We start from the raw sequence: 26,862 nt of genomic DNA on the forward strand, positions 1-26,862 counted from the left end.
TCGCCGGTACAAGGCAGAGGGAGGTTTGGTGTGTCAGAATCTGGCCATTACTTATACCAGGCCGATGGGGTTTTTTGTTGGGTTTTTTTTTTTTTTACGCAGTCGTGAGAGTGAGCCGCATGGTTAATTCGCTAATACTTTTTAAAACGCTATCAGGAAAGCAGTATATAAACGATGTCATACGCTTGGAATGATTTTTCTCTCTGCATGAGAAATGGTCACCTTATACTTCAGGGGGGAGAGGGAGGGGTAGTAAACACATCCAAATTCATAAACCAGCAAATATATCAGAATACGCCAGAATGTGCTGGAGAAGAAACGGGATCAGACGTGTCCTATAGGAGAGTGACCCAGTAGGATTTTTCTTTCTTCCCCCCCGCGCTTTGATTTGTACAGTTCTCTCACCTCTCTCTCCCTCTTTCCCCGCACGCACACACACATGCTGCAATATATGCCTAGCTTCACAAGTATTTCACTTGGCAACCTGTCTGTGAAACGCTTTGTTTTCACCCAGCGTTTCTTCGTATATCCCATTTTATTATGCCTCTTTTAAAATCAGATCGCGCTGCAGTACCTATTTATTCAGTTTTTCACTATTATCTGTTTTCCAGAATATTCTCGCCCGAGAATAAATGCATCTGAACTGAGCACATCTATCTACGTGCTTCAGGCAGCCGGAGGTCTCTCCCGGCCCCCTCCCTCGGTGCCCCGACCCGCGGTACCGGCAGCACGACCCCGCCGCCGAGCCGCTCCGGGCAGCGGGACGCGGCGGGGAGGGGGCCAGGACGGCGGGGGCCGGAGCCGTCGTGCGACCCCCGCACCCCCCGGGGCTCAGCCCCTCCACTTGCAGGTGTTCCCTCCGCTCAGTCAGAGCGCTCGCTGCTCTAAACTCCGCTCCGACGGCTGGTACGCCGAGGTAGGGTCATCCCGTGGTGGTGCGTTCATTTTACTTATCTAACACCACCGTGTACTCCCCTCTGGGACCGAGGAGCTGCATCGGGGCTCGGCGATAGCATCTCTGAGCCCCCCGCGAGTGACATCGGGCTCACGGCTGGTTTGAAGACCACGAATTTAGCTGCTATGAGGTGGTTTTCTCTGTATAGCTGGAAAAGGGCAGTGCTAGCTCTCATCTCCGCTGTCAGAAGCCTCGCATTTTGGCGAAGAAAAACAAGGCTGATGTCTCTGAAACGGCCAAATTCTGCCATCAGTCGGGAACTGCCTCTGGAAATCTGCTGGGAAATGTCCCCAGCGCACTGATCCCGCACTAGCAATTCGGTGTCGTGGTGACTTTGTCCGCGGTTGGTGTAACTTGTAAAGCGCAATAATCACCTCTCGTACGCTGGTCCTTTCACATCTTGTACTTTTATCTACTGTAACATTAATACATTAAAAATCGACATATAGGCTCATCGGGTCGTAGCCCACGGGTCTCCCGCCACGATGTGAACCGGAGTGGTGGGTGACACCGACCCGGGCTGCTGCTGCGGGGAAGAAACCGAGTGCCGGTACAGCGGGAAAGCTCGGTGAGCCGCTGTCCTCGCTGGGGCTGTGTGGGGTTGGTAAGGTGGATGCTCGTGTTCCCTGGTATAAATTAGCCGAAGTGTATCCTAGTGATTTATTTATTTTTCCCAAACCAAGGGTGTTATAAAAGACATTCTCTGCGGCTCATGTTGACAAATAACTCGTGAGCTACCTGACATTGTTAGTCCAGTTGTTGTCCATATGTCTATATACCCTCCAAGAGACGTCAGTGCCGTTCAGCAAGAGAATTAACTCAAATGAAAAACAGAAGAAAGATGTGTTTTGTTTTTTCTTCCCCAAAACCACTTTACACCTGATGGCAGTAACACACAGGGAAGATTTTTGAAAATTTAGTGTCACCTTCCCCCATAGAAGCGATCGCTTTACAACATGACGGGGGCGGGGAGGGTGGGGTTTTTTTTCCCTTTCTTATTTTTTTCCTTTTTTTTTTTTTTTTTCTAATCCATACCTTCACTAAATGACTTGCGTTCATGTTTGTTTAACAACGGGGTCGCTTCGGCAAACAAGACAATCAAAAGAACATTTGAGACTACGTGGATACGTCTCTGCTGCTCGTAGACGCCTGGACACCCAGAGGAGTTGTTGAATGCCTCTCCTTCCATCTTTCTTCTATTTACCCAAATGAACACAGGGAAAGCTTTTAACCGAAGGGAGATTTAAGGTGATAAGCAGCGAACAGACGGTCGCCACTGCAATCCTGCGCTTCGAGCTGCAGCCCTCCGTAGAGCAAAAGGGATGTGTTGCTTCAAAGGATTTTTTTTTCTTCTTTCCCAAACCAAGGTCGTTTCTTCTTCCTCGAAATATTCCGATGGTTGCCTTGCCAGTGCGATTGCATTTAAACAACTATTTTAACTGAACTCTCGCACCCACTGGTTTGGCAATTATTTCAGGGTTTTGAGCGTCCCTTATGGTTTTAGGAAAGACTTTGCAACCCTTCTCCCCCGCCCCAGGCTCTCTCTGCTCTATCTACTCTTTTTAGGAGCCAGCAGTTTTAGCAGCCGCGTCTGTTTGGTTTTGTGTTTTTTTTTTTCAATTTATTTTTTTATTTTATTTTTCAGGGGACTAGCGAGATTAGGAACGATCCCGCTCCCTGGGAAAGAAAGAAACCCCTTCGCTTCACGTCCACTTTACGTGCAGTTTTAAAGTGCCTCGGTCTTCTGATGTTGGAGGATTGGGAAGTTTTTTCGCTCTTTCTTTCCCGCCCCACACCCCCCCGCGTTTGTGGGATTGTTTGCTTTCTTCAGCGTGTATCAGCTTTCTCCATCCCTCCCACTCCGTTCACGCTGTCCCACAGCGCATCAACCCGGGGCTGAACCGTATCCCGTTAAAAGCGGGGGTATAGGGGACGTGGCTACAGCTTATTTCTCCCAGGCACGACTACTTGCCGGGGGTGGGGGGGTGGCGTGGGGAACTGGGCGGGGGGTAAAACTGCCGATCCTCAGAGCCCACAGTCCCGAGGGATCTCGGACGCTTCTCTCCAGTTCCCAGCGGGGAAAACGGAGCGTCGCCTGGATCGCCATGTAAAAAAAAAACAACAAACATTTAACACCCCCCTCAAAAAAAAAAAAAAGAACGGAGCGGGCAGATACGCGGGGGGCGCGGAGGGGAGGGAGTGCTGCGCGGGGACGCGCGCATGATACACACACACACCCCCTGTGCGCGTCCCCGTGAATCACCCCCCCGCGGCGCCGCCGGGTCAGAGGGCGGGCGCAGGCATAAAGGGAAGGGGGGTGTGCCCGGGGCGCGGTGACGTCACCGTCCTCTCCGCCAATGGGAGGTCGGGCGCGGGGCAGAGACGACCAATGGAAAGCGAGGTGGGTCCGTGAGTGGCATTAAGGGAGGGCTCGGCCCGGGGAAGGGGGGGCTGGGAGAGAAATGAAGTTGTGCTAAAAGGCTTTTAGCCATCAAGAAGTTATTAGGCATTTCTCAGCCGCAAATTAGAGATTCTTCATTAATACTAACCTCGCCCCCCCTCCCCACCCTACCCCCTCTTCCCCCCCCCGTTGTGTGAGAGGGAGAGCCTGGGAGCCGATAAAGGGGATGGGGAGGTGGCAATGTCTGTCTGCCCATCGGTGTGAGGAGCAGTGACAGGCGCAAACTTTTCTCGTGCCATTAATGAGCCAATTAAAGAGTTGGGCTCCTCACCCCGGGAGAGCTCTCTGCAGGCTGCCGGGCTCAGGGACTCAAGGTAGGTAAAAAGAAGATCACAACCCACCACAAGCTGCCAGCCTCAGCAAGGAGCCGCAGTGATGTGCAGGGTTAGGCTGTCGGTCTCTTTCCCCCGGTGGAAAAGGAAGAAAAAAACCCCAAATTTGCTGGATAAATCTGATGTTTGGGGAAATTCTGACTCGGGGCAGGGCTGGGAAAAGCATGCCTCCCCTGGCTGGGGTGCAGCTGGGGTAGACACCCCACACACACACCGCGACCCCAGCCGGGGAGCAAGGGGAGCGCCAGAGACGAGGGGGAAAATTTGAAAAATAAAAAGGCATGAATACTCCGGGACCGGAAACTCTTGCCCCGCTGCGGGGCTGGCAGCACGGTGCGCGGGGTGGTCTGGCCGCATCCGCGGTGCCAGCCCGGGGAAGCGCAGAGGGGTCGGCGCAGCCCCGCCAGCACCGACACCAGCCGGTAACTCCTCCGACTTCGCCGGGAGCTGTTTTCTGCCTTGATTTCGTTCTGGTCATGCCGTGCACACCTGGGCTGGGAGTGCGAGGGCTGTGGGAGGAGAGTGTGGGGCAGTCTCCCCTACGGGCGTGCTAGATGGGAATATATACTTTTTTTCCCCCCCTCTGGTGGGAGAAAACACGACACCCGCCGGAGGCTGCTTGTTGATTATTATTTCTCGCGGTTCCGCTGCCGCGTTTGTGCAGCGGCTCTCTCACCCCAGGGCTGCTATTCTCTTCACAGAGGTTCCCGGGAAGGCACTCAGCGCCCTGGGAGGCGGCCCACGGCCGAGCGGTTCGGGCCTCGGATTGACAACGGATTACGGGAAGAAACGGGATTATTATACATTCTTCCGAGGAGCTATGCTGCCCGCCATGAGTAGGAAAAAAGGCCAGAAATACCTCGTTTGGTTGTTGTGTGGTGCCGCAAGCTTCTAGCTTTTTTTTTTTCCCCTACAGTTTTTTGGAGTCTCAGACCTGCATTGGATAAATGCCTTTCCCATCCGATTAACTCTCTTTTTCAGATTATATGTATATGTATATATATGTATATTCTTTTTTTTTTTTTTTTAAAGAACACCTCTCTGGTCTTCAATATTCGTTTGCATTTTATGCAAGTGAACGATTTCTCAGAGTAATGGCCGCGCTCAGAATAACTGCCTGATGTCCCGAAGAGATGTATTGCAACTGAAAGTCTCCCTTCCATCTTTGGATGAATCTCTGGAGTTTAAATTGTAGAAAGGAAGGGGGAAAAAAACACGATGAAAGAGAAGTCCAAAAATGCTGCCCGGACTAGACGGGAGAAAGAAAACAGTGAATTTTATGAACTGGCTAAATTACTACCCCTGCCCTCCGCTATCACCTCTCAGCTGGACAAAGCATCCATAATCAGACTCACCACCAGCTATTTAAAAATGAGGGTGGTTTTTCCAGAAGGTAGGTGGAAATGCCTATTCTCCTTTATTTCCATTCTGATCCAGGTGTCGTTTGTCGCTTTTACTTAAAAAAAAAAAAAAAAAAAAAGAAAAAAACGAAAAGTAAATAGCGCATAGTCGTATGGTCGGAGGCAGGGTGCTATCCGCTGTCACTTTTCTCTGTCGTAAATACTTTCCCTTCAGTTCCTATGACAGGTTTAGTTGGGGACTTACAGGTCTTTTGTCAACACTTGAAGGCGCTGAGTTCTGCGTGTTTTGCTAAAGCAAACACGGGTTTTCTTTTCCCCCGGTCTCCCAGTAAGTTGTGCATCCCCCGCCAAGCACGTGCGTGGAGAAATAGGGGACGATTCACCCCTATTTATAGCCATACTATGGGGGGAGTTAATATATGGGTAAATATTTACGTAAGTCTATGCAAAATCCTAAAGCCTTAGTTCAGGTATCGAGCAAAGGTGCGGTTTACAGGTACAGCACACACCTACTTGCGTGCTCACACACACACAGCCTAAATAAATAAGCCAACTACACCGAATCGCATCAGGAATATGATGTGTCTCTCTCTGAGGATCATTAGGGCCATCTGAAGGCGTTAATAGACCTCGGAAATTTTTAACAGGAGTTTTGTACTCAGATATATTCCATCCGCCCGCCCACTCTGTGCTGCAAGCCCAGTATCCAAGCCTGGGCCTGATTCTCCCCCGCCGTCAGGCAACACCAAACTTCACGTTGACGGCAGCAGCAACACGTCCCGCCTGACTAGCAAAAGCAGACACGCATCCTAAAGCATGTCTTGCTTTTGAGTAGAATTAGCATTTAAAACGACCGTTTTGGGGCTTCTAGATGGGCTGCCAAGAAAAACAAACAACATAGAAAGTTTAGAAGGTCGAAATAAAGTTCTACTCTGTTCTCACTCTTTTGTTTTTATAGGAAGTAGGAAGCAAAAATCAAAAATACTTCAGTAATCTTTTATTCAGATAAATCAGTTGAGATATTGTCTACCTGAAATAAAAGGAACTGAGAGCTTTTCTTCCTACCTAATAGCAAAAATTACTACATCTTTCGTTGAGAAGCGTGTACACATAAGAAACAGCCTGATATAGGCATGTCCCTCTGTGTTTTCTAGAGCTATACCTAGTCGGTCGATCGGTCTGGCTGTCTATCATGTTTTACAAATCAAGAGTGGGTCTGGCTGTCTATCATGTTTTACAAATCAAGAGTGGGTATACGGCCTGTTTCGTTGGTTTGTTTGTTTTGTCTTTTTATTTATCTGTGAGCTATTTGACCTAATTCTACTATTTAAAAGTAGATGTGCAATGGGGCAGTCGTTTGGACTGGAGGATGTCCCCCGCCCAGCTATGTATGAACGTTTATACCTAGAGTCCACAGCAGTAATTTCCAATCCAGTGCATCTTGCAATAGTTTCTTTATACACTCCTCTGTAGCTCTGAGTCACTTAGAACCAAAGAAGCGGATAAATGAAACCTTTTAAAAATAATAATAATTAAAGCCTTCATCAAGCCACTTTCCTCTTCTATGTGATCTGCCACCTTGAAGATCATTATGCGGGGCAGTCCTCTGTTTCAAAAGAGACCGAGTTTTCCTTTATAATGTCAGCGCATACTTTATAAATATAAAGCTATTGCAAACTCTGATGCCCATGATGTTCCTAAAAGGATTATTAGCAATGATTTGTCAACTCCTGCGGTCTCAGTAGGCTACCTTTCTGCGTGATTTCGAGCAGGTCTCGTCAATTAATGGTGCCTATGTAGCGGGTTGTTTGATCAGCAGAAGCATATGGTGTTGCTTGTAGGCTGTGAGTAATCATGGGAAGAGAAGAATAGCTGATCCCCGTCCCTCGGTGGCAGCGCAGGATGTCTGAATGCCCTGGGGAACCGTGTGGCGAAGTGCGCCGGGCCCGGGGCCGCTGCCGGCCGCGGCAGATGCTAATTTGAGCGCGGAGACAGAGGGGGCGGCGAAGTGGGGCTCTGGAGGGAGCAGAGCCTTCGCAGCCTAATTAAAGGCGAGCTATGAATTAAAAAGAAAGGCAGAGAGTAGGCACGAAAGGGCTGGCTCCTCCGAGGCGCGTTGCCGCGGCAGGCCCGGCGCCGAGCGGGCGGCAGATCCACGCGGAACCGCCTCGCCTCCTCACCCACCCACAGAGCCGCGCGTCCCCGGGCAGGGCCGGAGGGACGGGGCGGGGGGGCACTACGGGCTGGGTACAAAGGCCCGAAAGGGGGGCCGCGGCCCCATGCGGGTTATCTCTCCCTCCCACGCACTTCCGAGGAGGCGGGTGAGCGGGGAGCGCAGCCCGGCCCGGCACCGGAGCCGCCGTGTTTCCCTGCACTCGCCGATGCTGGGATTAATCACGAGCAACTAGCCCACTAGTGGCCTCCCGGCGCTGCGCCCCTGTGTGACGGAACGGGGGCCGAGCCCCGCGCCGGGTGATTTTCCCCGAGACCTCAGAGTGCGACGGGGGCAGCAGGAGCGGGCGTGGAGCTACCGGCTCGGCTGTACTTGTGCCCCGGCTCCTCCGGCAGCAGTGAGGTGTAGGCGAGGAAAAAGGAGGGGGATGCTGGTCTCCCTGTACCCCCAGCCATGAAAAGAAGTCATTGTTTCGCTGAGAAGGGAGGACAGGTAGTGGTAGCCAGGGAAATTAGACATCCAAAGGAGAAGACTTTCGGAAAGAAAGAGGCAGGGTAGGAATGTTGGATGGATTCAATGGGGGGTCCGTTTGCTTGTTTTTCTCTGGGAAGGAAAGCGATACAATCACCGGGACAGACCCGGTGAGTTGGCCAAAGGGCGAAGTGTCATGTCCTACATTTAAAGTGGTCTTGTAGGAGTCAGGATAGAGAAGCGTTGTCTCCGTAAGAGCGAGCTGCACTTTCCAGTGTAACTCACGCACCCTCTCCCCGGTACAAGAGCGAATTTCCATCTGCCTGGAGAGTGTGTGCATAGGGTCTGGTTGTAAATAATCACGTACAGAAAGATATATACTCCTCACCGCCGCGCACACGCGGGGCTGGAACAGGCGGAAAGAATCGGTGTGCATTTGTCTGCATATTTTTACGTCTGAAAGGCTGCTAGAGGGAAAGAAGGTGGGTAGATTTCGGGTTCATTTTGGGAACAAGAGAGTTTTCTTGGAGGAAAATACCAAAGGAGTCATACAGAACGGTCACGGTGCGGTTTCCGTCTCACTGCCAGAAATCTAAACACAAATCGGTGGCATCCCGGACAAAGTTGATAAACTGAGCAGAGATCTTCCAACGAGCTCCGTCTCGTAATGGCTGTGCAATTCTCACAACCTATTAAAATGCCTGGGTTGTTGTCACTACCCCTGATTTCACTTTACTAGTTCTCCAGCAGATTAAAACTCTAAAGGGCGAAAAGCGTTCAGCGGCTTAGGTAGCTTGCATCATTTCAATGTTAAAACTTTCAGGAGGAGAAAGCCTATAAGGGATTTAATAGTTTTCGGTGACCAGATATAGCTTTTGGAAAGCATGAAGATCTGCTAGATCGCTGAGGACAGCAAGGAAGATTTTTTATTTTATTTTAAGCAGAGCTTCCTGATATATTCGCTCGTGAGTTAACGTTCATTTAAAAAAAATTTTATTAAAAAGAAAATCCTACAATAGCAAAATAACATTAAACAGCTAATGGCAAATAACGTAATTTCACAAAAGATCTGAAAGAAATCTCCAGGGTGCCAAAGGACTACAAGAGTTTTCCTTCAAAAAAGAGGGGTAATTCTTCACGGACCTTCGCAATTATCAAAGAAAAGGCAGGGGGAAAAAAAGCTAAAAAAAAAAAAAAAAAAGAGACACAATAAATAGGTTTTTGTTGTTTTTCTTTTTTTTTTTTTTTTTCCCTAGTTGGGAATAATTCAAAGGTCCTATTTTCCTTATGCGAACAGAGAGGGAAAAGGAGGGTTCGAAATCTCAGTCCTAGCGCAGACGGGTCGTTTCGGCGCAGAGGGGTTTTTCATTTTCGAGACAAAAGCAGAGGCTCCGTTTACATAAACTTTCGCCGAATCAGGATGGTTAACATTTCAATATTGAAACCCTTAATCTTGTTTTATTTTAAAAGAGGAAGAGATCAGCAGAAAAAAAAAATCCCTTTCCCACGTGGATAGGTGATTTAATGCTGTTTTTCTTACTGCTAAGGGAAATGATTGAGCATTAGGTTTCAGTGTTTATTTTCTTACAGAAGTTTTTCTCATTTAAGCTGCAGTTTACTCTCCACGCTGCCTCCCTGTTTAATTCCAGTTTTGATGTGAACTTAGAATGTGAAGTGCAGAACTAAACTACCAGCTTGATCGTTGAAAAAGCAGATTTATGTGTTTGAAAGAATACCAACTGAGACGAGTGCATAAAACCCTATTTTCTTTAGAAAAATCCTGTCCCTTCTTAATAACATACCACTGTTTTAATATTTGAGGATATTTTTCAACTTGCATATGAGTAACGTGGATTCGCAAGTGCATTAGTCCAATACCTTCCCTTCCCAATTTCTTCGGATATTTGAATTTACGTCTCCTGTAGAAATGAATAAATAGTTTGTACTCGAAAATTTCCCTGACTTATTTTTCCCTCTCTCCAATTTGGGCATGGCTCCGTTTGTTTGCATTTCAGAGCGCAATCCCGTTACCCCTTGTGTGCCAAAATGCTGATATCTCTTTCTAGAGTGGATCAGACTCAGCGTTATTTCCACCACCGTTTTCTAAATAGGGTTGTTTGTTTAGTCAACAGGACTTTTCCTCCCTCTAATATTATTTTTATAAAGAAAGCGGGATGCTAACTTATCTCTGCTTCAAACGAACACATGTGATTTACCGAGATAATAAATCTTTACAAAACCTTGCTAATGGCATCCGCAGGCAGTTGGAAATGAGCAGCGTTTTTTTTAAAACACAGCTTATTTCATTTCATCTGAAAACTCTGACGGCGAACCAATCCTTCACAGAAGCCTCATTTGGCCGAGATTTTGAGTTATCATTAACCACTGCCTGTTAAATTAACTGAGAAATCAACCCTGTCGGGAGCTGGGCGATGGCAAAACCGAGACTATTTAATTAAATGGTTAATCGAATCAAGCTAATTCCTCGATACAACATCCAGTTGGCTTTTCCCTTCCCGGTGGCTAGGACGTACAGCTTCTGTCCTTGCGGCTCCCGGTGTTGCGATTTTTTTCTTTTTCTTTTTTTTTTTTTTTTTTTTTCCTGGGTAGCGAGGGAAAATGAGCGCCTTTAAGATGGGGACCGAGCTGTCCTGCCTCCCTCTCCCCAAAAGACCATTGGTGCCCCTCTTCTCCACATAGTAGCTGCAGGGAGTGGTATATAATGCAGCAGCAGTGCCAGCGAGGGCGATGGGGAGGTAGCGAAGATGCTGCTTTACGAGCTGCCCGTGCCCGCTGTAAAGCTTTATGAGCGGCTTCGCCGAGCAGGTTGCACGAAGCCGGCGTGCAGGGACGGGAGGGAAAAGTGGCTCGGGCTGTCCCTCCTCGGCCTCCCCAGCGCCGGGGGGGAGGCTTGCGGGTCCCAGCCTGCCTCGGTGCAAGCCCCAGGGCAGAGGTGGCCGGGGGTCCCGCATCCCGCTCTCTCCTCGGGGTCAGCATCTCCGGCGAGCTGGCGGCGGTCGAGCTGCCGCCCTTCCATCTCTCGTAAGCAGAAAGCGGCTGTTAAAAGGCCAAAACAAACGCACCGAAACAAAAGCGAGCGAAGGCGTCCCCGGGCCGCGGCCCCCGGGAGGGAGGCAGCGAGGCGGGGGCCGCCGCCTGGAGAGGGAGTTTTAAGAAGCGCCTGGAAGCGACACGCGCGGTGGAGCTCCTTGGACCTGGCTTAGGAGAGTGTCCCCGCCGCTTTTCCTTCCCGCCGGCGCTGCCCCCCAGCAGTCGTCTGCCTCCGGGCGAGCCCCCTGCGCTTCTCCTTCTTTCCATCCTCAGCAACACGAGAAAACTCTCTGCCGACAGGCCCCTGTCTCCATCTACCCGGCATACACGGCTTCTGTGGGTCTTGCACCTTTACTTGTACCCGTGGGCCTCGCCGGCCGTGTGGGCAGGCAGGGAGCAAGGCCAAGTCCCCGGGGTCGACCCCAGGGGCTCCTCGCCCCTAGAGATAGCTGGCCGTTTAAGCCCGCCTTCCCAAATAAGAGGGTCTGGAGCTCAGGCTGGGCTCTCCACTGAGTGACTTTCAAACGCGGCCGCTCTGCCGTTATTTCACTACCGTGAATCCGAAGTGCTCTAAGATTTCATGATGGATAGTCCGTTGGGGAAATGGTAGTAACACAAAGTAGATAAGGGCTTGCATCTTCTGGCCACCCCACTCCCACCGTCCACCCCCTCTCCCTTTGCTATTGCCAGACAAAGGAGGGAGTCGAGGTGAGTTCTGCGCTGCAGATGCTCACAGAGGGACAAGTAACCCGGAGATCAACCAGTGCCAAGGACCTGCCCGGGCCTCCTAGAGTCTCATTTCCCTGCGCCTGCCTCGCGCTGTCTTTGCTTCGATCAAATGAGAAATGATTGAGGAATCTCTTCTCCCTTCCGTGGGCCAGAATTGCTTCTTGCGACAATATCGCCACTGGGTAGGGACGATATTCACACAATCCCTCCATTGGCTGCTGGCATCAAGGCTTGCATCAATCAAACGACGAGGGGAAGGACAGGGCAAACGCAGCTGAGCACTAAGACGCTGGCCTTGAGCCCGGCTTGGGGGACAGGCTGTCGGTGGGGACCGGCTTGCCTAGTGCCAGGGGTGGGCACGGCTGGGGAGAAGGCATTTCACACGGACTTGCCAGTGTAGTTGTCCCGATTAAATAGCTTTTTGATGTGGAAAGGACCGGGCGGTTCTGTCGGCAAGTGCTGAGAAAAAATGATGAGTCAGCACGCCGGCTCTGTGCAGGATCCGCGCAGTCTCGGCGCAGTATTGGCGCACACTGTTAGGCAACAAGACTGTTCGCAAATTAAGCAAGACCCTGGCCAAAATGCATTGCTTTTTTTTTTTTTGCTTTTTTTTTTCCTGACGATGGACAATTTCTTGTGGCCCAAATTGTTTGTTGTCTTAGGAAAAAAAAATCCTTGAGTGGAGGAGATTGTTAGGTAGGACCCTATAATCTCTGTTTTGTCAAGAGTATCAAATTCATTCCGAAACAAAAGCTCGATCCATTTATTTTTGCTGCTTGAATAACACAGCTGCATGATGCCTTGAGCTTACACTAGATGGTGGCTCATCATTCATTCGCCAAGAACTGGCCTAAATGGTGCCTGTGGGATTAGGTCAATTTTAGTGGATATACTTCGCCTCATTTGGTTACTAATTGGTTTCTTGTTTTATAAATCGAAATCTCATTTTCAGGAAATTATAAAACCCATGCAGCCAGTCCATTGAGGTAATCCGTGGGTCGGGGTATTTAAATGGAAATGGTTCTACAATGCATCAAGTATTAACCAACAGTAAAACTTCGTCTCTATTTTCAAATGAAATGTGAGCTCCCTAGCTCCTTAGATCCATAATAGATACATCCTTTCTAAGGCTACTTATGTAAATATGATAAACCAGACCTTTGTGGGGGAGGGGATGCAAGGAAGAAAGCAGGTTTTAACTGCTAAGGTTAATGTGGCATATCTTGGAAATCTTCCAAAATAGATTATGTTTTGCTTTGTCTTCGGCCACTTTAGCTGGGAAAATCCGTTGCCTAAAAACGATTTAGTTATCCTTCCCTTCACAAAGCTGCTTGTTTCTATTCCAAACCTATTATGCTGTTGCCTCTCCAAATTACAAGAGAATCTTTAGATCTTGTTTCCAAGCGTAATCCTGAAGCAAAAGGGAGAGCTGTTTTCCTTGTTTTGTTTTAAATAGACAATCAAAGGATTTGCAGAATATTCTGCGGTAGGTCAAGTGCGCAAGTTTGCCCCTCGATAAAAGGAAATTGGATGTTAAAGCGAATAGACAGGGGAAAAAAATAAAAGGGAATATTAATGGAGAGGATTTCTCGCATAATCTTTAAAAACAGTATTTAAGGGGCATCAGGAGAGCCAGTCGATTTGCGAAAGGCTGAGCTTGGCAGTGAACAGAAATAGTCTTCGACTTGAAAGTGCTGAAACATCTGGGAAGTACACAAAGAACCATCTCTTGCGATAGGATTTCAAAAAGCTGTTTCAGGTAGACAAGTGAAGACGTTTAATTATAAACCATTAACAGACACAGCCCAGCAGCACGGCGTTTCCACCTGAAACACAGCGAGGAGTTCAGCGCCCCGTGAAGAACCGCCTTCCCGGGCCGGGGGGGGGGCAACCTGCACTGCCCATGAGCTGTTGATTAACCCGCCCGGTCGGGTAATTTTCCCTTTGAGAAGAAGAATAATTAGAGCCGTAAACTTACATTAATAAACAACTGAAATCGTAGGCGGGGAGCGCATATGTAGTCTTGAATACAAAATCCTGTCACTCAGATTTCCCTGCAGGTGGGGGATGTCGCAAGGAGCCGCTTTGGCCGCCTCTGCTTTAGCGGGCCGTCCTGACCCCTCAGAAGAGAATCCAGCCAGGAGCTTGGGAAAAACAAGCATAAAGAGAGTTTTCCTCTCTCTCCCTGGAAGCTGCGCAAGATTTTTCAGCTCCTTGCTGGTTTTAGGGGCTGGAGGTGACCCTCCATCCTGGCGCCTGGCTCCTGGGGGCGGGGGGGAAGGTGGACTGAGCAAAGGTGCCCCCGAAGCCTCCAGTGCATCCCCCTCGGGTCTACCCGCTCCGGAGAGCGTAGGGTGGACTGAAGCTCAGGGACTCAGGGAAAAGTCACTGAATCCTCATTAATTGGCATGGAGGAAATAACGGGAAGGAGCCCTGGTTTTGGCACGCACCTGGCGCTGGCTACACTTTGGGGCTGCCAGTGAGATGCCCTCGCTGTGAAGTTAAGGAGGGAGAAATGTAGGAGCGGTGAAGAGACAAGCTGGCGCTTAAGAGGTGGACGAGCAAGCGGAGAGGACAGAGGGAAAGGCAGGGGCGGGAGAGGCGCATCGCTGTGCCCCTTCGGCGATAGGGAGGGAGGGCAAGGGCCGCCGTGGGATGCCCTGTTCAAATAGCGTTGAGGAAATCGTTAGCTTTGTTTAGACCGGCAAACACCTAGACGAAGTCGGTCAATAGCGAGGGATGCCCGCGGCTGCCGGCTGTCGCCACCTCGCCTGTTTGGCTCGAAATAGCCGGAAAACGGGGTCTTGCCTTCCCCGAGCCCGCCCTGCAGGAGGGAGATCTCGCCGGCTCGGCTCTCGCCTTCCCCGGGGGACCCGCACTCCGGCCATCAATCAGGATTTGTATTTTTTTTCCTCCCCTTTACTGTATCTTAGTGTCTGTGCGTGTAAGGCAGAACCTTACTTCATGGCACAAGCGCGAAAGGTTTTCACTGCCCCATTTAAATTATTTTAGCAACAGCACTGTGACAAGGCATGGCTCACAACTAGTTTTACTCTGGCAGAGTAATTTCAATGTAGCTTTTATTTCTCCTCACTTCTGAAACATTAGAGAGGTCCGGAGAGATTGATTTCTGGAGAGGGCTTTTTGAAGGCATATCACCCCTTCTGCAGAGACACCCACCCCGCCTGCCAGAGCAGCGGAGGTGAGGGATAGTGGGGAGGAAGGTGAATCCCGGAGACCCGGCTTCGTGGGGCAGGAGAGAGGACGGTCCCTGCCGTCAGACAGTGCCTTGTCTAGGCCGCCCCAAAGGGCCGTACTGCAGCCGTGAAGCTGAGCTCGGCTTAGCGACAAGTAGTTTGCTTTTCGTGGGCTTGAGTGAGGATCACTGAAAGGGAAAGTGTTTTAACACAAGGCTTGGGGAGAGCTGGATGAGTCGCATCTGCTCGCTTCTCTCTCCTTCCCCAAACATGCAATTACAAAACTTCCAGGTGAGAGGGCGGTGGCCCCGAAGAGAGAGACGGGAGGTCACAAACCAAACTGGGAAGTTACCTCTGGCGAGCAGGGGGGTCTAAGCCAGTCCTTATCACAAGCCTACTGGCTAATTGCCCGGGAGGTTGTGGCCGACCTCTGCGTTCTGCAGAGGGAGGAACCACCCGCCGGCAGAGCCCAGGTGCCGGCAGGACCGGCCCGCAGGGCTGACCTGGCCGCTGCCAAAAGGTTTCTCTTCCCAGACACTGTCGTGCCACGTTAACCGCATCCTTCTCTCGACATCAAAGGCTTCCCCAAGCACACCCCTTTCTTTTATTTTAAATAGCTCCCAATGTTGTCCGGGATCCCTTTGGTGACGTTAAGGAGAAAGACGCTTTCCCTGAAGTTCAAGGAGCCAGTTCCCAGTAGCCGAAGGCAGCATTAAAAATCCCTTTTATCTGGAACGCTATTTCACTTAGATCTTAGGGATTAACTTCACCGTTAACTCAAAATAGGTATTTTTCTCTCACGGGAGTTAGGTCTTTGAAAAAAAATCCACAAAAGAGGCTTATCTGTGCAACGAAATAATATCTAGTTTTCCAAAGGTTATAAGTATGCATGTTTTAGAGAGAATACAAGAAAAAAAAAAAAAAAAGGAAAAAATAGTTCCTCTCCAGTATGATAACACTAGCCATTTTTTCATCTCACCTTATTTTTCTTCTGTGTCTTAAATAAACAGGACTTGGAGAAGCCTGGGGCCACTCTAGCCGAACTAGCCCACTGGATAATGTTGGACGGGAACTGGGATCCCATCTTTTGCAGGTACTGGTCTGGAAACGACAGCCATATGGTATTAATGATTAAAGAAATAATTCCCACTTCTGAGCTTTTAATTGCCACCTTGACTAATTTTTAACTGTTCAAGTGTTTCAGGAAAAAAAAAAAAAAAAAAAAGGAGGGGGAAACTGCAAATATTCGAACTGTCGCAATAGAATGTCGTGAGGCTGTGGGCTGTGACTTTTAACGGGGCTGTGGTTTGGTCCCTCCGGGTCCTTAGCCCCAGTGCTGGCCAACACAGGGTCCGCACCGAGAGGTTCACGCCACATCTCGGTGTGTCTTCTGGGACCAGAGAACAGGAGCGTGACTTTTCAACAAGGTGACAAGTCTCGACAAAACGCTGAAGTTCAGGGTGGTGTAGAGACAGGGAGAGGCTTTAAGGACAAGTTGGAGGAGGCTGTCCTGGGCTCAGCAGGCACAGAAATGAGCATAGACACAAACCAGGTAGGACACATTTGAAAACTCACTGCTGGCTGAAATATTAAGGAATTATTAGCTGTTACCGTCACCACGCATTATTTGGAGGGCTTGTGTGGCCTCTGGAGAGTCTGTTCTGCTCTCGGCACACCCAGAAGTCCCATCTATATCTGCTGAAATATACCTGATAAATAATCTTGTCCCTTGTTTACATTAGGGAGAGTTTTAAATCATACTTGCTAGCTTGAAGTCTCCTTAGCAAGTATCCAAGTGCTAAAGCCCCAGTGACATTTGAAATGGGACAGAAATATTCAGGAATTCTGGGACGGCCCTACTCATCACTGGGTACCCAGTAGCTCTTCTTAAATACTTCCCAGGCACTTTGCACTACTTTTGAGCTCGGCCCCTCTGAGAATCGGGTTGTATCTCAGGTGTCTAGAACCTTTAGAGGGATTCTTGTTCCGGACTTGTCCCTTTCTTCCCAACTTTTTAAATGTTCACAGCCTGAACAGGGATGACTGTTTGCTAACAGAAACCCAAGGGACAGATATTTCACTGATCTATCTGTCTTCATGGGTGGATCTATCTGTCTGTCTGTTTATATATATATACACTTCCCACTCCCCAAATCTTTCCTGCAGACGTTGGACGGTTTCATATTTGTTGTGGCCCCAGACGGCAAGATTATGTACATCTCGGAGACCGCCTCAGTGCACCTGGGCTTGTCACAGGTACGCTGCGGGGGGCTCGCTAGCCCCTGTGCCTGCCTCCCCGCCCCACCTCCCCCGCATCCCCAGGCTGGCAGTGGAGGTGCATGTGGGGAGGGTGAGCGATGCCGGCGCTGAACCCTTTCCTTCTCCTCCTCCTCCTCCTCCTCCTCATCTCTCACAGGTAGAGCTGACCGGCAATAGCATTTACGAGTACATCCACCCCGCCGACCACGATGAGATGACGGCCGTGCTCACAGCCCACCAGCCTTACCACTCGCACTTCGTGCAGGGTAAAGTACAGAGCCCTCCGTCCACGCTTGACCTGCGCGGACGCGGAATGGACTGCGCAGGCGCGGTGGAGCCCGCGGCTCACCCCGCCTCTGCTTTTCTCCCCTTCCCAGAGTACGAGATCGAGAGGTCCTTTTTCCTGAGGATGAAGTGCGTCCTAGCCAAGAGGAACGCGGGCCTGACTTGCGGGGGCTACAAGGTTCGTGCCCACAGCCAGGACCCACTCGCCCCCCCTACACCTTCCTGCGCCCCTGCTCCGGCAACGCCGAGCACGCAGGGCGGGCGGTGAAAACGAGGACAGGAGTGGGGATAAGCCCTCTTCCCGCGGGGGCTGTCCCAGTCCGGTGCTCTTTCATGTAGTCCAGAGCCAGAATTTCTCTCGGAGTTTCAGGTTAAAGAGCTCAAACCACAAACCCAAGCAATCGAGCTCCCCGTGTGGTTTTCTTTTGTGTTATTTTGCTTTTTAAACTGAACGTCGCGCAACGACTGACGTTCCCGGGCTGTCTGGGAAGCTGTTAGGTGACACAATGGGAGTCCTGGGTTAATTTATTCCTTTATTGGGGAACTCGTCAGCTTCAGGGACAGCTCTCCAACAGGCTTTGCCCGCCTGTTTCACATGATACTGTTCAGAGCTTCTCGGTGGAGACAGCCCCTGCTCTCCTACCTTCTCCTTGCTTTTGTGTCAGCTGCACAGCGCCGGAGAGTGGTGGGTGCCTATAACCCAAGGAGGCGTTGTGCCACGATGTACCGTAGAACAAGGACATCTGTTGAAACTATTCCAGGAAGAAACACCCTAATAATAGAGAAGTAAGAGTGGAAGTACACAGCAGTCATCTGCAAAGATACATTTAGTAGACATACCTAAATTTCCGTCTTTCTGGCTGCGGATAGTGCCTGCTCTATCTGTATAATAGACTATCTTACACATGTGACATGCACACATGTAAACTCTTTCACACGCATACACTCTTCATTACAAAGTTGTAACTGGGTTGCACTTCTGCCTCTTTCCTTTTTAGAATAATAATAACAGCGTAGTTAGGAGGTGGTCCAAAAACCACTTAAGTCAGTGGGAAAAAAAAAAAAAGTCTCATTGACTTTAATGGGCCTTAGATGAGGGCTGAACTCTTGCATGAAAAAAACAAAACCAACCCCAACCCAAAGAGAAAAGCAGAAAACCTGCAGACGTCGCCGCTTTGCCGGAGCGATGGTGCAGGGCAGCGGTTCCAGGGCACCCGGCGGCCCCTCGGTCGGGGAGGACGCCTGTCACTGCACACCCGTCCCCCACTAGGCAGCCTCCGACTTTCCTGTGTCTCCGGCAGGTCATTCACTGCAGCGGGTACTTGAAGATCCGCCAGTACAGCCTGGACATGTCCCCCTTCGACGGCTGCTACCAAAACGTTGGCTTGGTCGCCGTGGGCCACTCGCTGCCACCCAGCGCTGTGACGGAGATCAAGCTGCACAGCAATATGTTCATGTTTCGGGCCAGCCTAGACATGAAGCTCATATTCTTAGATTCCAGGTAGAACCGGTGTTATTTTCAAATCTATTCCCCTAGCCTCTCCCTTCTTCTCCCCCAGGCCTCTTCTGTCCTCTCACCCTCTCACCCTCACCCTCTACTTGTGTCTCTTGCAGGGTAGCTGAGCTAACAGGTTACGAGCCCCAGGACTTGATAGAGAAGACCCTTTATCACCACGTCCACGGCTGTGACACTTTCCACCTGCGATGCGCACATCACTTGTGTAAGGAAATGCTGTTCTTGTAGAGACCCTGGCCCTCCCTACCCCCAGCCCCCCTCCGCCTTCTCCCTCTGCAGATGGACTTTGGGTTTGTTAGCTCGGAACGGGAAAAGCCAGCTCGTTGGAGGGGAGAATAGACAAAATCTACATCAGAGTTTAATTAAACAGTTCGTTAGAGATTGAACTCCGAGCTGGAGGCAGGAGGGAGGTGGAGGCGAGCAGCAATGAAAGGCTATTTTTCCCTCCTCAGCTCCTGGTTGAAGGACAAGAACTCCCCTGCACAAATCTCAGGCACTCAGTTCACTTCAAATTCCCGTTAGGAAAACCCCTTTTTTCTTGCTCCAAAAACACATGCCAGCAAAATTCAAATACTTTTGTTACATTTCCACCAAGTCTCACAAACCTTATCTGTGTATCTAGTGAGCCCGATTTTGAGAGCTGTTCTCTATTCTATTTTGATATCATGATGACATTAATACATGGATAGATGAATAAAAAAATATTAATTTCCGGTAAGTTTCCTTACAGAGAATGTAACGATAAGAGCTAAAACTCAAAGCCAGATTCGTAGAATTAAATATCGATGACGATATGTTGGGGAGGGAGGGGGAATTCAACCCTCTGGTGTACTCAGCTTGCCCCACCAATCTCCCCGAACAGGCTGGGATAACCATTGGTGCGACTCTCAGGGACTGAGATCAGCCCTGCCTGGGGTGCCCACCACCCTTGCCCACGGGGGTTCAGGCCCATGCTGCTTCCCGATGTCAAGCTAAGGGGTTCCCAGTCCCTCTCCTCGCCCAGGGGGGTCTGGAGGGTGTGCGCCCACTTCCCAGGGCCAATCACACCGCTCGCAGCAGCCGCGCTGAGGCCTCTCCCCGCTTTCTCCCCGCAGTGTTGGTGAAAGGGCAAGTGACCACCAAGTACTACCGCTTCCTGGCCAAGCACGGCGGCTGGGTGTGGGTGCAGAGCTACGCCACCATCGTGCACAACAGCCGCTCCTCCCGCCCGCACTGCATCGTCAGCGTCAACTATGTCCTCACGTAAGTCAGTCCTGGGACCGCTCCAAGTTGCGCGGGGCCGAGCGGAGCCGAGTGGAGCCCGGTGAGCACCTGCCTGTGCGCCCCGCACTGCGGGCCAGGCCTGGCGGCCGCTCCCTCCACCCCCCTCTCCCCCAGGCACGGCTGCTAAGGCCCCTCGCTGCCCCACTGACCAGGGCAAGGCTCGCCAGGTCTGCCAGGAAACACATTGAACACTTTCATCTAGATGAAGGGTTTCCCATCTGCCTGTTTTTTTCTCTCTCTCGAGTGGAAAAGATTTAGAGGTTTGTCACCCACACATTTAGCTGCTCCCCCGCCTCCCAATTTTTTTCCAGTTTAAATGCACACAGCATTAAATAAAATTTAATGCAGCGTAAAAAAAAAAAAAAAGGTTACCACGTACGGAGTTATTTATACTCAACAAACAGGACATCTGTTTTTCTTTTCAAAAATCTGGGGTTTGAAGTTCTTAATTTCATCCAGAGTCTCTATCAAAGCTCGGAGATTTCTTTTTTGTTCTTGGAGAACGATCCTTCCAGTGAACCACAAAGAAAGTTGGTGACCAGAGGGGTCAGTTAAACTTTAGGAAAAAAAAAAAAAAAACAAAATAGATTTTTTTTTTTTTTAATCGGAATGACTGCTGACATACCGTCTATCTCAAGGCACCTCCTTGTATTTGGGGGTTGCTAGGTTGTGCTCTAGTTACACTGCTTGAACTGAAACACAAAGGCCCAATGAAGGAGGGAAAGCTCGGCCGGACTATCTTGAAGTGTTTATCATCGTGATTGTTAGCATTTCCGCTGGACATGGCAGTAGCTGCTGGCGGCAGTACTGATGCTTCATTAGGATCGTTTGGCTGGTCAGATCGGCGGTACCTCGTTGATGTTAGGGGCTGGATACTCCCTGTTCCACTGCTCATTTTTTGTTCTGGAGGCAAATGTAGGTGTTGGAGGCGTCTGAGGGACACAACCCAGCCCTCTCCCAAAGCTGCGGCGACGGCAGCACCACAGTCTTGCCGTTGCGGGTTTCATGCATGTACAGGTGGCGAGTGGTTTTGTAGCCAAGTTTAAGACGTGCCTCCCGAAATCAAATGGCTCGTTACAGAGGCAAAGGCTCCGGTCGTGTGTGCAGGCGCGGCTGGTGGGATGGGAAAGGGATGACAGATCATAGCGCCTGCACTGTAAGGTGATAATGGGCATCGTGCTCTCAGCCTTCAGGAAAAAGCATGTATTTGTGTTATCAGTTTGGTGCAGGGATTAAACTGTCATTCCTCTTTAAAGAAAATCCCTTTAAAAGGGGCGCGGCGGGAAAATAATCTGGCTCTCCCCAGCCAGAATGCGGATTAGCAGAGTCATCATCTCTATTTTATGCGTTTCATACATATGTATATGTCCATTTTCCCTCTCTGTTATTTTTCGCTTTTTGTACTTCTCAGTGAAGTCTAGGCACTTGCCTTAGGTGAACAGGGAACTGCAAAGACAGAAGTCAGTGTGTCTTAACAGGGAACTCAAAGGCAACTAGCATTCTAGAGTGGTTTTGCTCCAGAAACCTATTTTTCTACGAGCACCTGACATTAGCGGCGTTTTCCCTCTCCTTTAGAGAATGAACTTCAGTCCCGGAACTCTACCTCAAATGACCTGACTGGAAATGAAACTTCCTAGCGGATCTGCTTAAAGACAGCTGGGGACGCAGCTCGATCTGTCCCCTACTTGCCGGGGTGTAACCCAGCCTGGGGTGGCCACCAGCGGCTCGGAGGGGCCGGGGGCACCAGCCTCAGCTTGTTCGCAGTCCGTTTGCATGGCCACAGCCAGCTGCGCCCAGATCCGCCTTTCGCGCCCTCCCGCGGGGGCGGCCAGCTCCTACGCGCACCGCAGAGAGAGGCTCCGCGCCCTGGCAGGGTTTCCCCACCACCTGGATTAGGGTTCGGGGAGCCCCGGCGCCTGTCACCCCCCCCCCCCGAAACAGCGCGGCTCCTCCGCGTCAGCTGATTTTTCGCTGTAGGCACTTGCCTTTATGTTTTCGTGCACCTATATAGATTTTAAGAACAAGGTTATATTTGGACCTGTTTTCAGCTAGGTTGGCCTGTAGGACTGTAGTTGTTCTTTCAAGGTTTCCCTTGGAGAATGAGGTTACACCACGGCGCGACTTCGTTACGCCTCAGGATAAGGCTCCCCTTTCGTTCTTTGCGATAATGTCTCGAGTGCGGCGAGCGGGCCGGGAGGGAGGGAGGCGGGTCAGCTAAAATGCGGATGGTAAATGCTGGGAGGTCCGTCACTGGCTGGGGCAACTGTCATGTGCTGCCGGCGGCTGCAATGCAGACACCGCCACTGCATTAAAACCTAGTTTTGGTATGCTCAAGTCCTCGAGGTCTCGTTAAGCCTGCCTGGCTCTTCATTAGGGCATTGCAGAAGAGATCGTGTCCCGCTTGCTTCTGCGGCAGGGCTGCCACTGCTAGAGTTGCTGCCCTGGGTTCAGGGGACGGGCGTGGCTTCCACTGCGTTTTTTATTTTAATTTTTATTTTTATCATCCTATGGCTAGCCTGGCGTTCCGAAATAGAAATGGGAAGAATAGGCCTTGCCGTGTGCCAGGGGCTTGCAAGCAGAGAAACGGCTGGCTTTTAAACGGCTGGCTGTGGTCAGCCTCTGAAATGGGTAACCTGGGGTGGAGGGGAGCTGTTAGGGAAAAGTTCGTGGTGGGCGAGTTGCGGCAGAGGATGTTGAACTCCTCGTACCTAGAATCTGCTTAATTGTGTTAATGAGCTAATCAAAGTCAACACGTTATTGCTCAAATGAGGAAGGTAGGTGGTAAAAATACAGGGGAAAATGAGAGGTTATGAGGACTTGCTGTTTTCTGCTGATGCAAGGTAGGTTCTCCTCCACAAGGGCTGAATAAAGGTCCTGTAGCAGTCAAAAATTGCAAGTGTTTAATATATTATTCCAGTATACATCCTATAGCTACTGCAATTCCTTAAGGATGACATTGGATTACTCCAGTAAACCAGGAACAGCTGATATATGTCTGTGTGCTGCAGGTTCCTCCCACTCTTCACCCACCTGACATCAGGTGCATGGCAGAGCCACTTGTGCAGATGCTGTTCCTGGTAGAGGGACTGATTTGCCCGCTGCAGCCTCCTCATGATGTAAACACAGCTAGGAAAAATATGCTTAGGGAAGGCAAAGCCAAACCTTGGCACATCAACTCTTGTGCATGGAAACCAAGGAGAAAGCAAAGGAGATGCAAACTAGTGGGTTTGTGTTTTGAAATAATGAAGAGTCACGTTTGGGATTGCAGGGTGGAGCTTGAAAGGTGGGATACCTCTCACTTTTCCTTTGAGTATAGGGAATGTCCATCTTTTTCACTGAGTTGGAGTGAAAATAGCACAAGCTTTGGACGATATGGTGCAGGATTTTTACCTGCTGTGTCCCTGGCCCCTCTCACAGCACTTCATTCAGGAAAAGTCCCAGGAGCTTTTTTTGTTTGTTTGTGGGATAAGGAGATTTTTCTCACTGTTGAGAGAATCCTGAGTGCTCTGATGTTTTGGAAATGAACAGGTATCGAGTGGCACAAGTGCCCAACTGGTCTGGATGACCATTTTCAGTGCAGGCTGAACAGGAAGAGTGAGACTCTCTTACCTTGTAGCTTCCCATCTCCCCTGGGATGATGCGGATGATGAAAACGGAAAGAATGACAAGGGGTTTTATGCAGAAAGGACCCCCAGCTTCCAGTCAGGAAAATAAAAACAGATCATGTTCATCTTCCATAAATCCCAGGCTTTGAGAAAGTGAATTCTAGGATGGAGAACAAATGATTTTAATAAGTATATATACTAAAGTAAAATAGGCATGGTGGCAAGGGCATTTCAGTAACAAGATGACAGGTTTTTTTTTGTTTGTTTGTTTTTGTGTTTGTTTTTGGTTGTTTTTTTTTTTTTTTTTTGTGAAATAGCAGCATGTCAAAATTAATATAAATGACCTTTAAGGTCTTCAGCTTTAAAGCACACGTATTTGCTCTCTTTGTATTCTGCTTGGCATATGTGAGTACAGACACAGAATATTTGTTTCTTTTCTTATTTGTTCTGTACACACTGTTTTGCCATATCATTGATTATTAGCTGTGCATGTTTATCACATAAAGGGACTCAAGTATGAGTCAATTAATAGAGAATGCAACTGCTGAAGTTTATATTTAGATTGCAAACAACCTCCCTTTGAACAAATGGATAATGCAAAGTGCAAATCCTTTGACTTTTTGAACACGAGCAAATATTATAATAATTTGTCCCCAGAGAAAGCTAAGGAAGCTTTCCTATATACATTTCGTTGTCCTTTACCATTTAAAAGAACAGCAATAGCAGTAACTTATACAGATAACCTGGATTAGGTACCTAATTGTGACTAATCTCTGTTCTGATGATATAATACATGTATGATATACTTCCAGTTGATCCCTTCACATTGCACTTTGTAACTGGCTGATTAGAAGCACAAATTGAATGCAATTTGTTTGAAAGATTATTTAAAAAATAACTGCCATGTTGATGAATGTTTTACTTAATGATGTGGTAAATGCACTTCAGAATAAATTAACTGTTAATTGTATCTACACACTTCATCATTAGATTATTATTAGTATTTATAGTTTTGTGTACAAGCAGATTTAAAGAGATTGTACAAAGCAATGTGATATCATTCTGTGTGATGTCTCAGACTTTAAAAACATTCCTCCCTGGCATATTAAGTGGGCTTTAGGAGAATTTGTGTTTCATGTGGAAAAAAAGCTCTGTCCATATATTTGAAAAAATTTCATTGTTACTGTTCATAGCTTTTCATAAACATCCTCTTTTTGGCCTGTCTCAGGGCCATCAGGTCTCATCTCCTTTTCTTCCTAGTCAATGGAAGAATTCACAAACTGTATTTCCTTATCTACAGCCCCACCTTTCCTAAGCCTTTCTTTCAAATCAACTTATTTTGAACTGCCACAGAATCCTCTTCTCAGTCAGAAGTAGATACATGTTCTTTTGTATCTCTCAAGTGTGTGATGGAGCATGTAGAATAGTGAATATGCTGGGAGACTTACTGTTTGCAGAAGAAATCCTGCACACCCTTACTCATATATTTAGTGGAACTAGTTGTATGAGTAAGCTTAGCCATCTAACTTTAATACTCAGGACAAGGCTTAGTGACTTTAACTGGATAATATACTTTTTCTTGAATAGTTGTAAGCAGTAGAATCAGATTTGACCTGCTGCTTTTCATTTATTTTTCTGTATGAATGGGAATTTTGGCACTTGCATAAGTGTGCACAGAACTGGGTCCCGCTTAATATGTTGAATCTAAGACTGGAAAGCCTATTGTAATTCACGTGATTTGATCTGCAATGTAAATGTACGAAGGAATAGTTTTAATCAATAAAAATGCTTGGGAAGCATATTCCTTAAAGAAAAAAAGTATAAAAGGATTCCTCTTGAACTATTTAGTGCGGTATTCTGTTTGTTAGTCATAAGTTTTTATTACAGATTTGTATCCCTGGAACATTGTTTATATATTTCTTGCAAATACAAGACAGGACTTTCCAGGTGTCGACAATACGTTTCTGCAGTTCTTCTCTGTTCATGTAGGGTATTTCTTAGCTACCATTTGTTCAACTGACTGCAAATTTCTATGCTTGTATTTAAACCAGGTGACTGTAATGGCCAAGGCACTAAAACTGAGAGCCAGAATCTATGGTCACTGTGCACATGAAGAAAGTTTTATTTGCTAGAGTAAGGGTTAAAGGACTGCAGCTCAGATCCACAGAAAAAAAAAGAGTAATGAGTTTAAATGCATGCATATTGATAGTTTCACATGGCATGAAATTCAGGATTGCAAATAAATGTCTCTACTCCAAGAAAGAACAGTGACTTCAAATGCTTTCCACTTCATCCTTTTCCCGTTCAGTGTGCTGGTTGTTCAAGGTCTTTGGAAACTCCCTTCTCCTCAACACCAAGTTAGAATCTTATAAAATTATTGTCTGGGGTTGAGGCACACTCAGTAGCAGCAATGGCTATCTCCAGCTGTCTGCTTCACTCCATGGAAGGAAGGTACATGGCCTGCTGCAGGGACTCTTACTCCTAGAATAACACAGTTTACATTTTAAAGTAAACTGCCACAGGTTGCACTTTCCGTGGAAGCTCTGGGCTGTGCACTGTAGCACAGCTGTTCCTCCTGGAGAGGTTGTTCGCACTTTATCCTTACTCTGCCCTTCAGCATTTGGAATGGTGCAAATGAGGCTTGTGAACACCACTAGAGCAGCTGGGTGCTTCAGTCCCTTTGGGGACCAGCCTCAGTGGTCCTCCTACATGGCAGAGGTGGGGAGACCATAGGTCATGGAGTTCAGGGTTATGTTCACTGCTCTGTGGTAGTTCAGAATGCTGAAGACAAGCAAGGCAGTTGGGAGAGTGTCTGCTGGTTTTACCACATGACATTTTTAATTTGTCTATCCTGTGCAGAAGAAGCAAGCCAAGCAGTTGAACTGCTACCAAAGGACTCCCCTCTATGCTGTCGCCCTCTCAATGCTCCATACAAAACTGGATGCTGAACTGGCTCCTGCTCTCATAACAGCAACAGTGTGTTCCTTAAGCAGGTTTACAATTTTACTAGCTCTGCTTCTGTTTCCTTAATCTGTTTCATGTTTGCTCTCATTGCTCTGTGCTTTGTCTGAGGACTGCTGGGATTCCCATGCTGTTTCACTGCAATTATCATGAGATACAACAGGTGTGATAAGTTACTAAACTGCTTCTGAAGTAAGCTCTTCCCTCTACTTTATGGTGTTCTTGCCAGTTTATATTCATACA

At 48.7% G+C, this 26,862-nt stretch overlaps 1 protein-coding gene across 1 annotated transcript in view; it reads left to right on the plus strand.

The window, feature by feature from the left end:
- Nucleotides 1–4,966: 4,966 nt before the first annotated feature.
- SIM1 (SIM bHLH transcription factor 1) overlaps nt 4,967–26,862 on the plus strand; it is a gene marked incomplete at both ends in the record, with an annotated part of 44,796 nt that continues 22,900 nt past the window's right edge. Inside the window, 8 exons of the mRNA XM_082048413.1 lie at nt 4,967–5,141; nt 15,741–15,823; nt 16,897–16,986; nt 17,147–17,255; nt 17,367–17,452; nt 18,576–18,775; nt 18,889–18,995; nt 19,885–20,032. Of these exons, the coding sequence (XP_081904539.1) occupies nt 4,967–5,141; nt 15,741–15,823; nt 16,897–16,986; nt 17,147–17,255; nt 17,367–17,452; nt 18,576–18,775; nt 18,889–18,995; nt 19,885–20,032 (998 nt within the window). The remainder of the gene's footprint in view (nt 5,142–15,740; nt 15,824–16,896; nt 16,987–17,146; nt 17,256–17,366; nt 17,453–18,575; nt 18,776–18,888; nt 18,996–19,884; nt 20,033–26,862) is intronic.

The sequence above is a fragment of the Streptopelia decaocto genome (assembly GCF_964273445.1).
Source record: "Streptopelia decaocto genome assembly, chromosome: 3".
In the NCBI taxonomy this organism is placed as follows: domain Eukaryota; kingdom Metazoa; phylum Chordata; class Aves; order Columbiformes; family Columbidae; genus Streptopelia; species Streptopelia decaocto.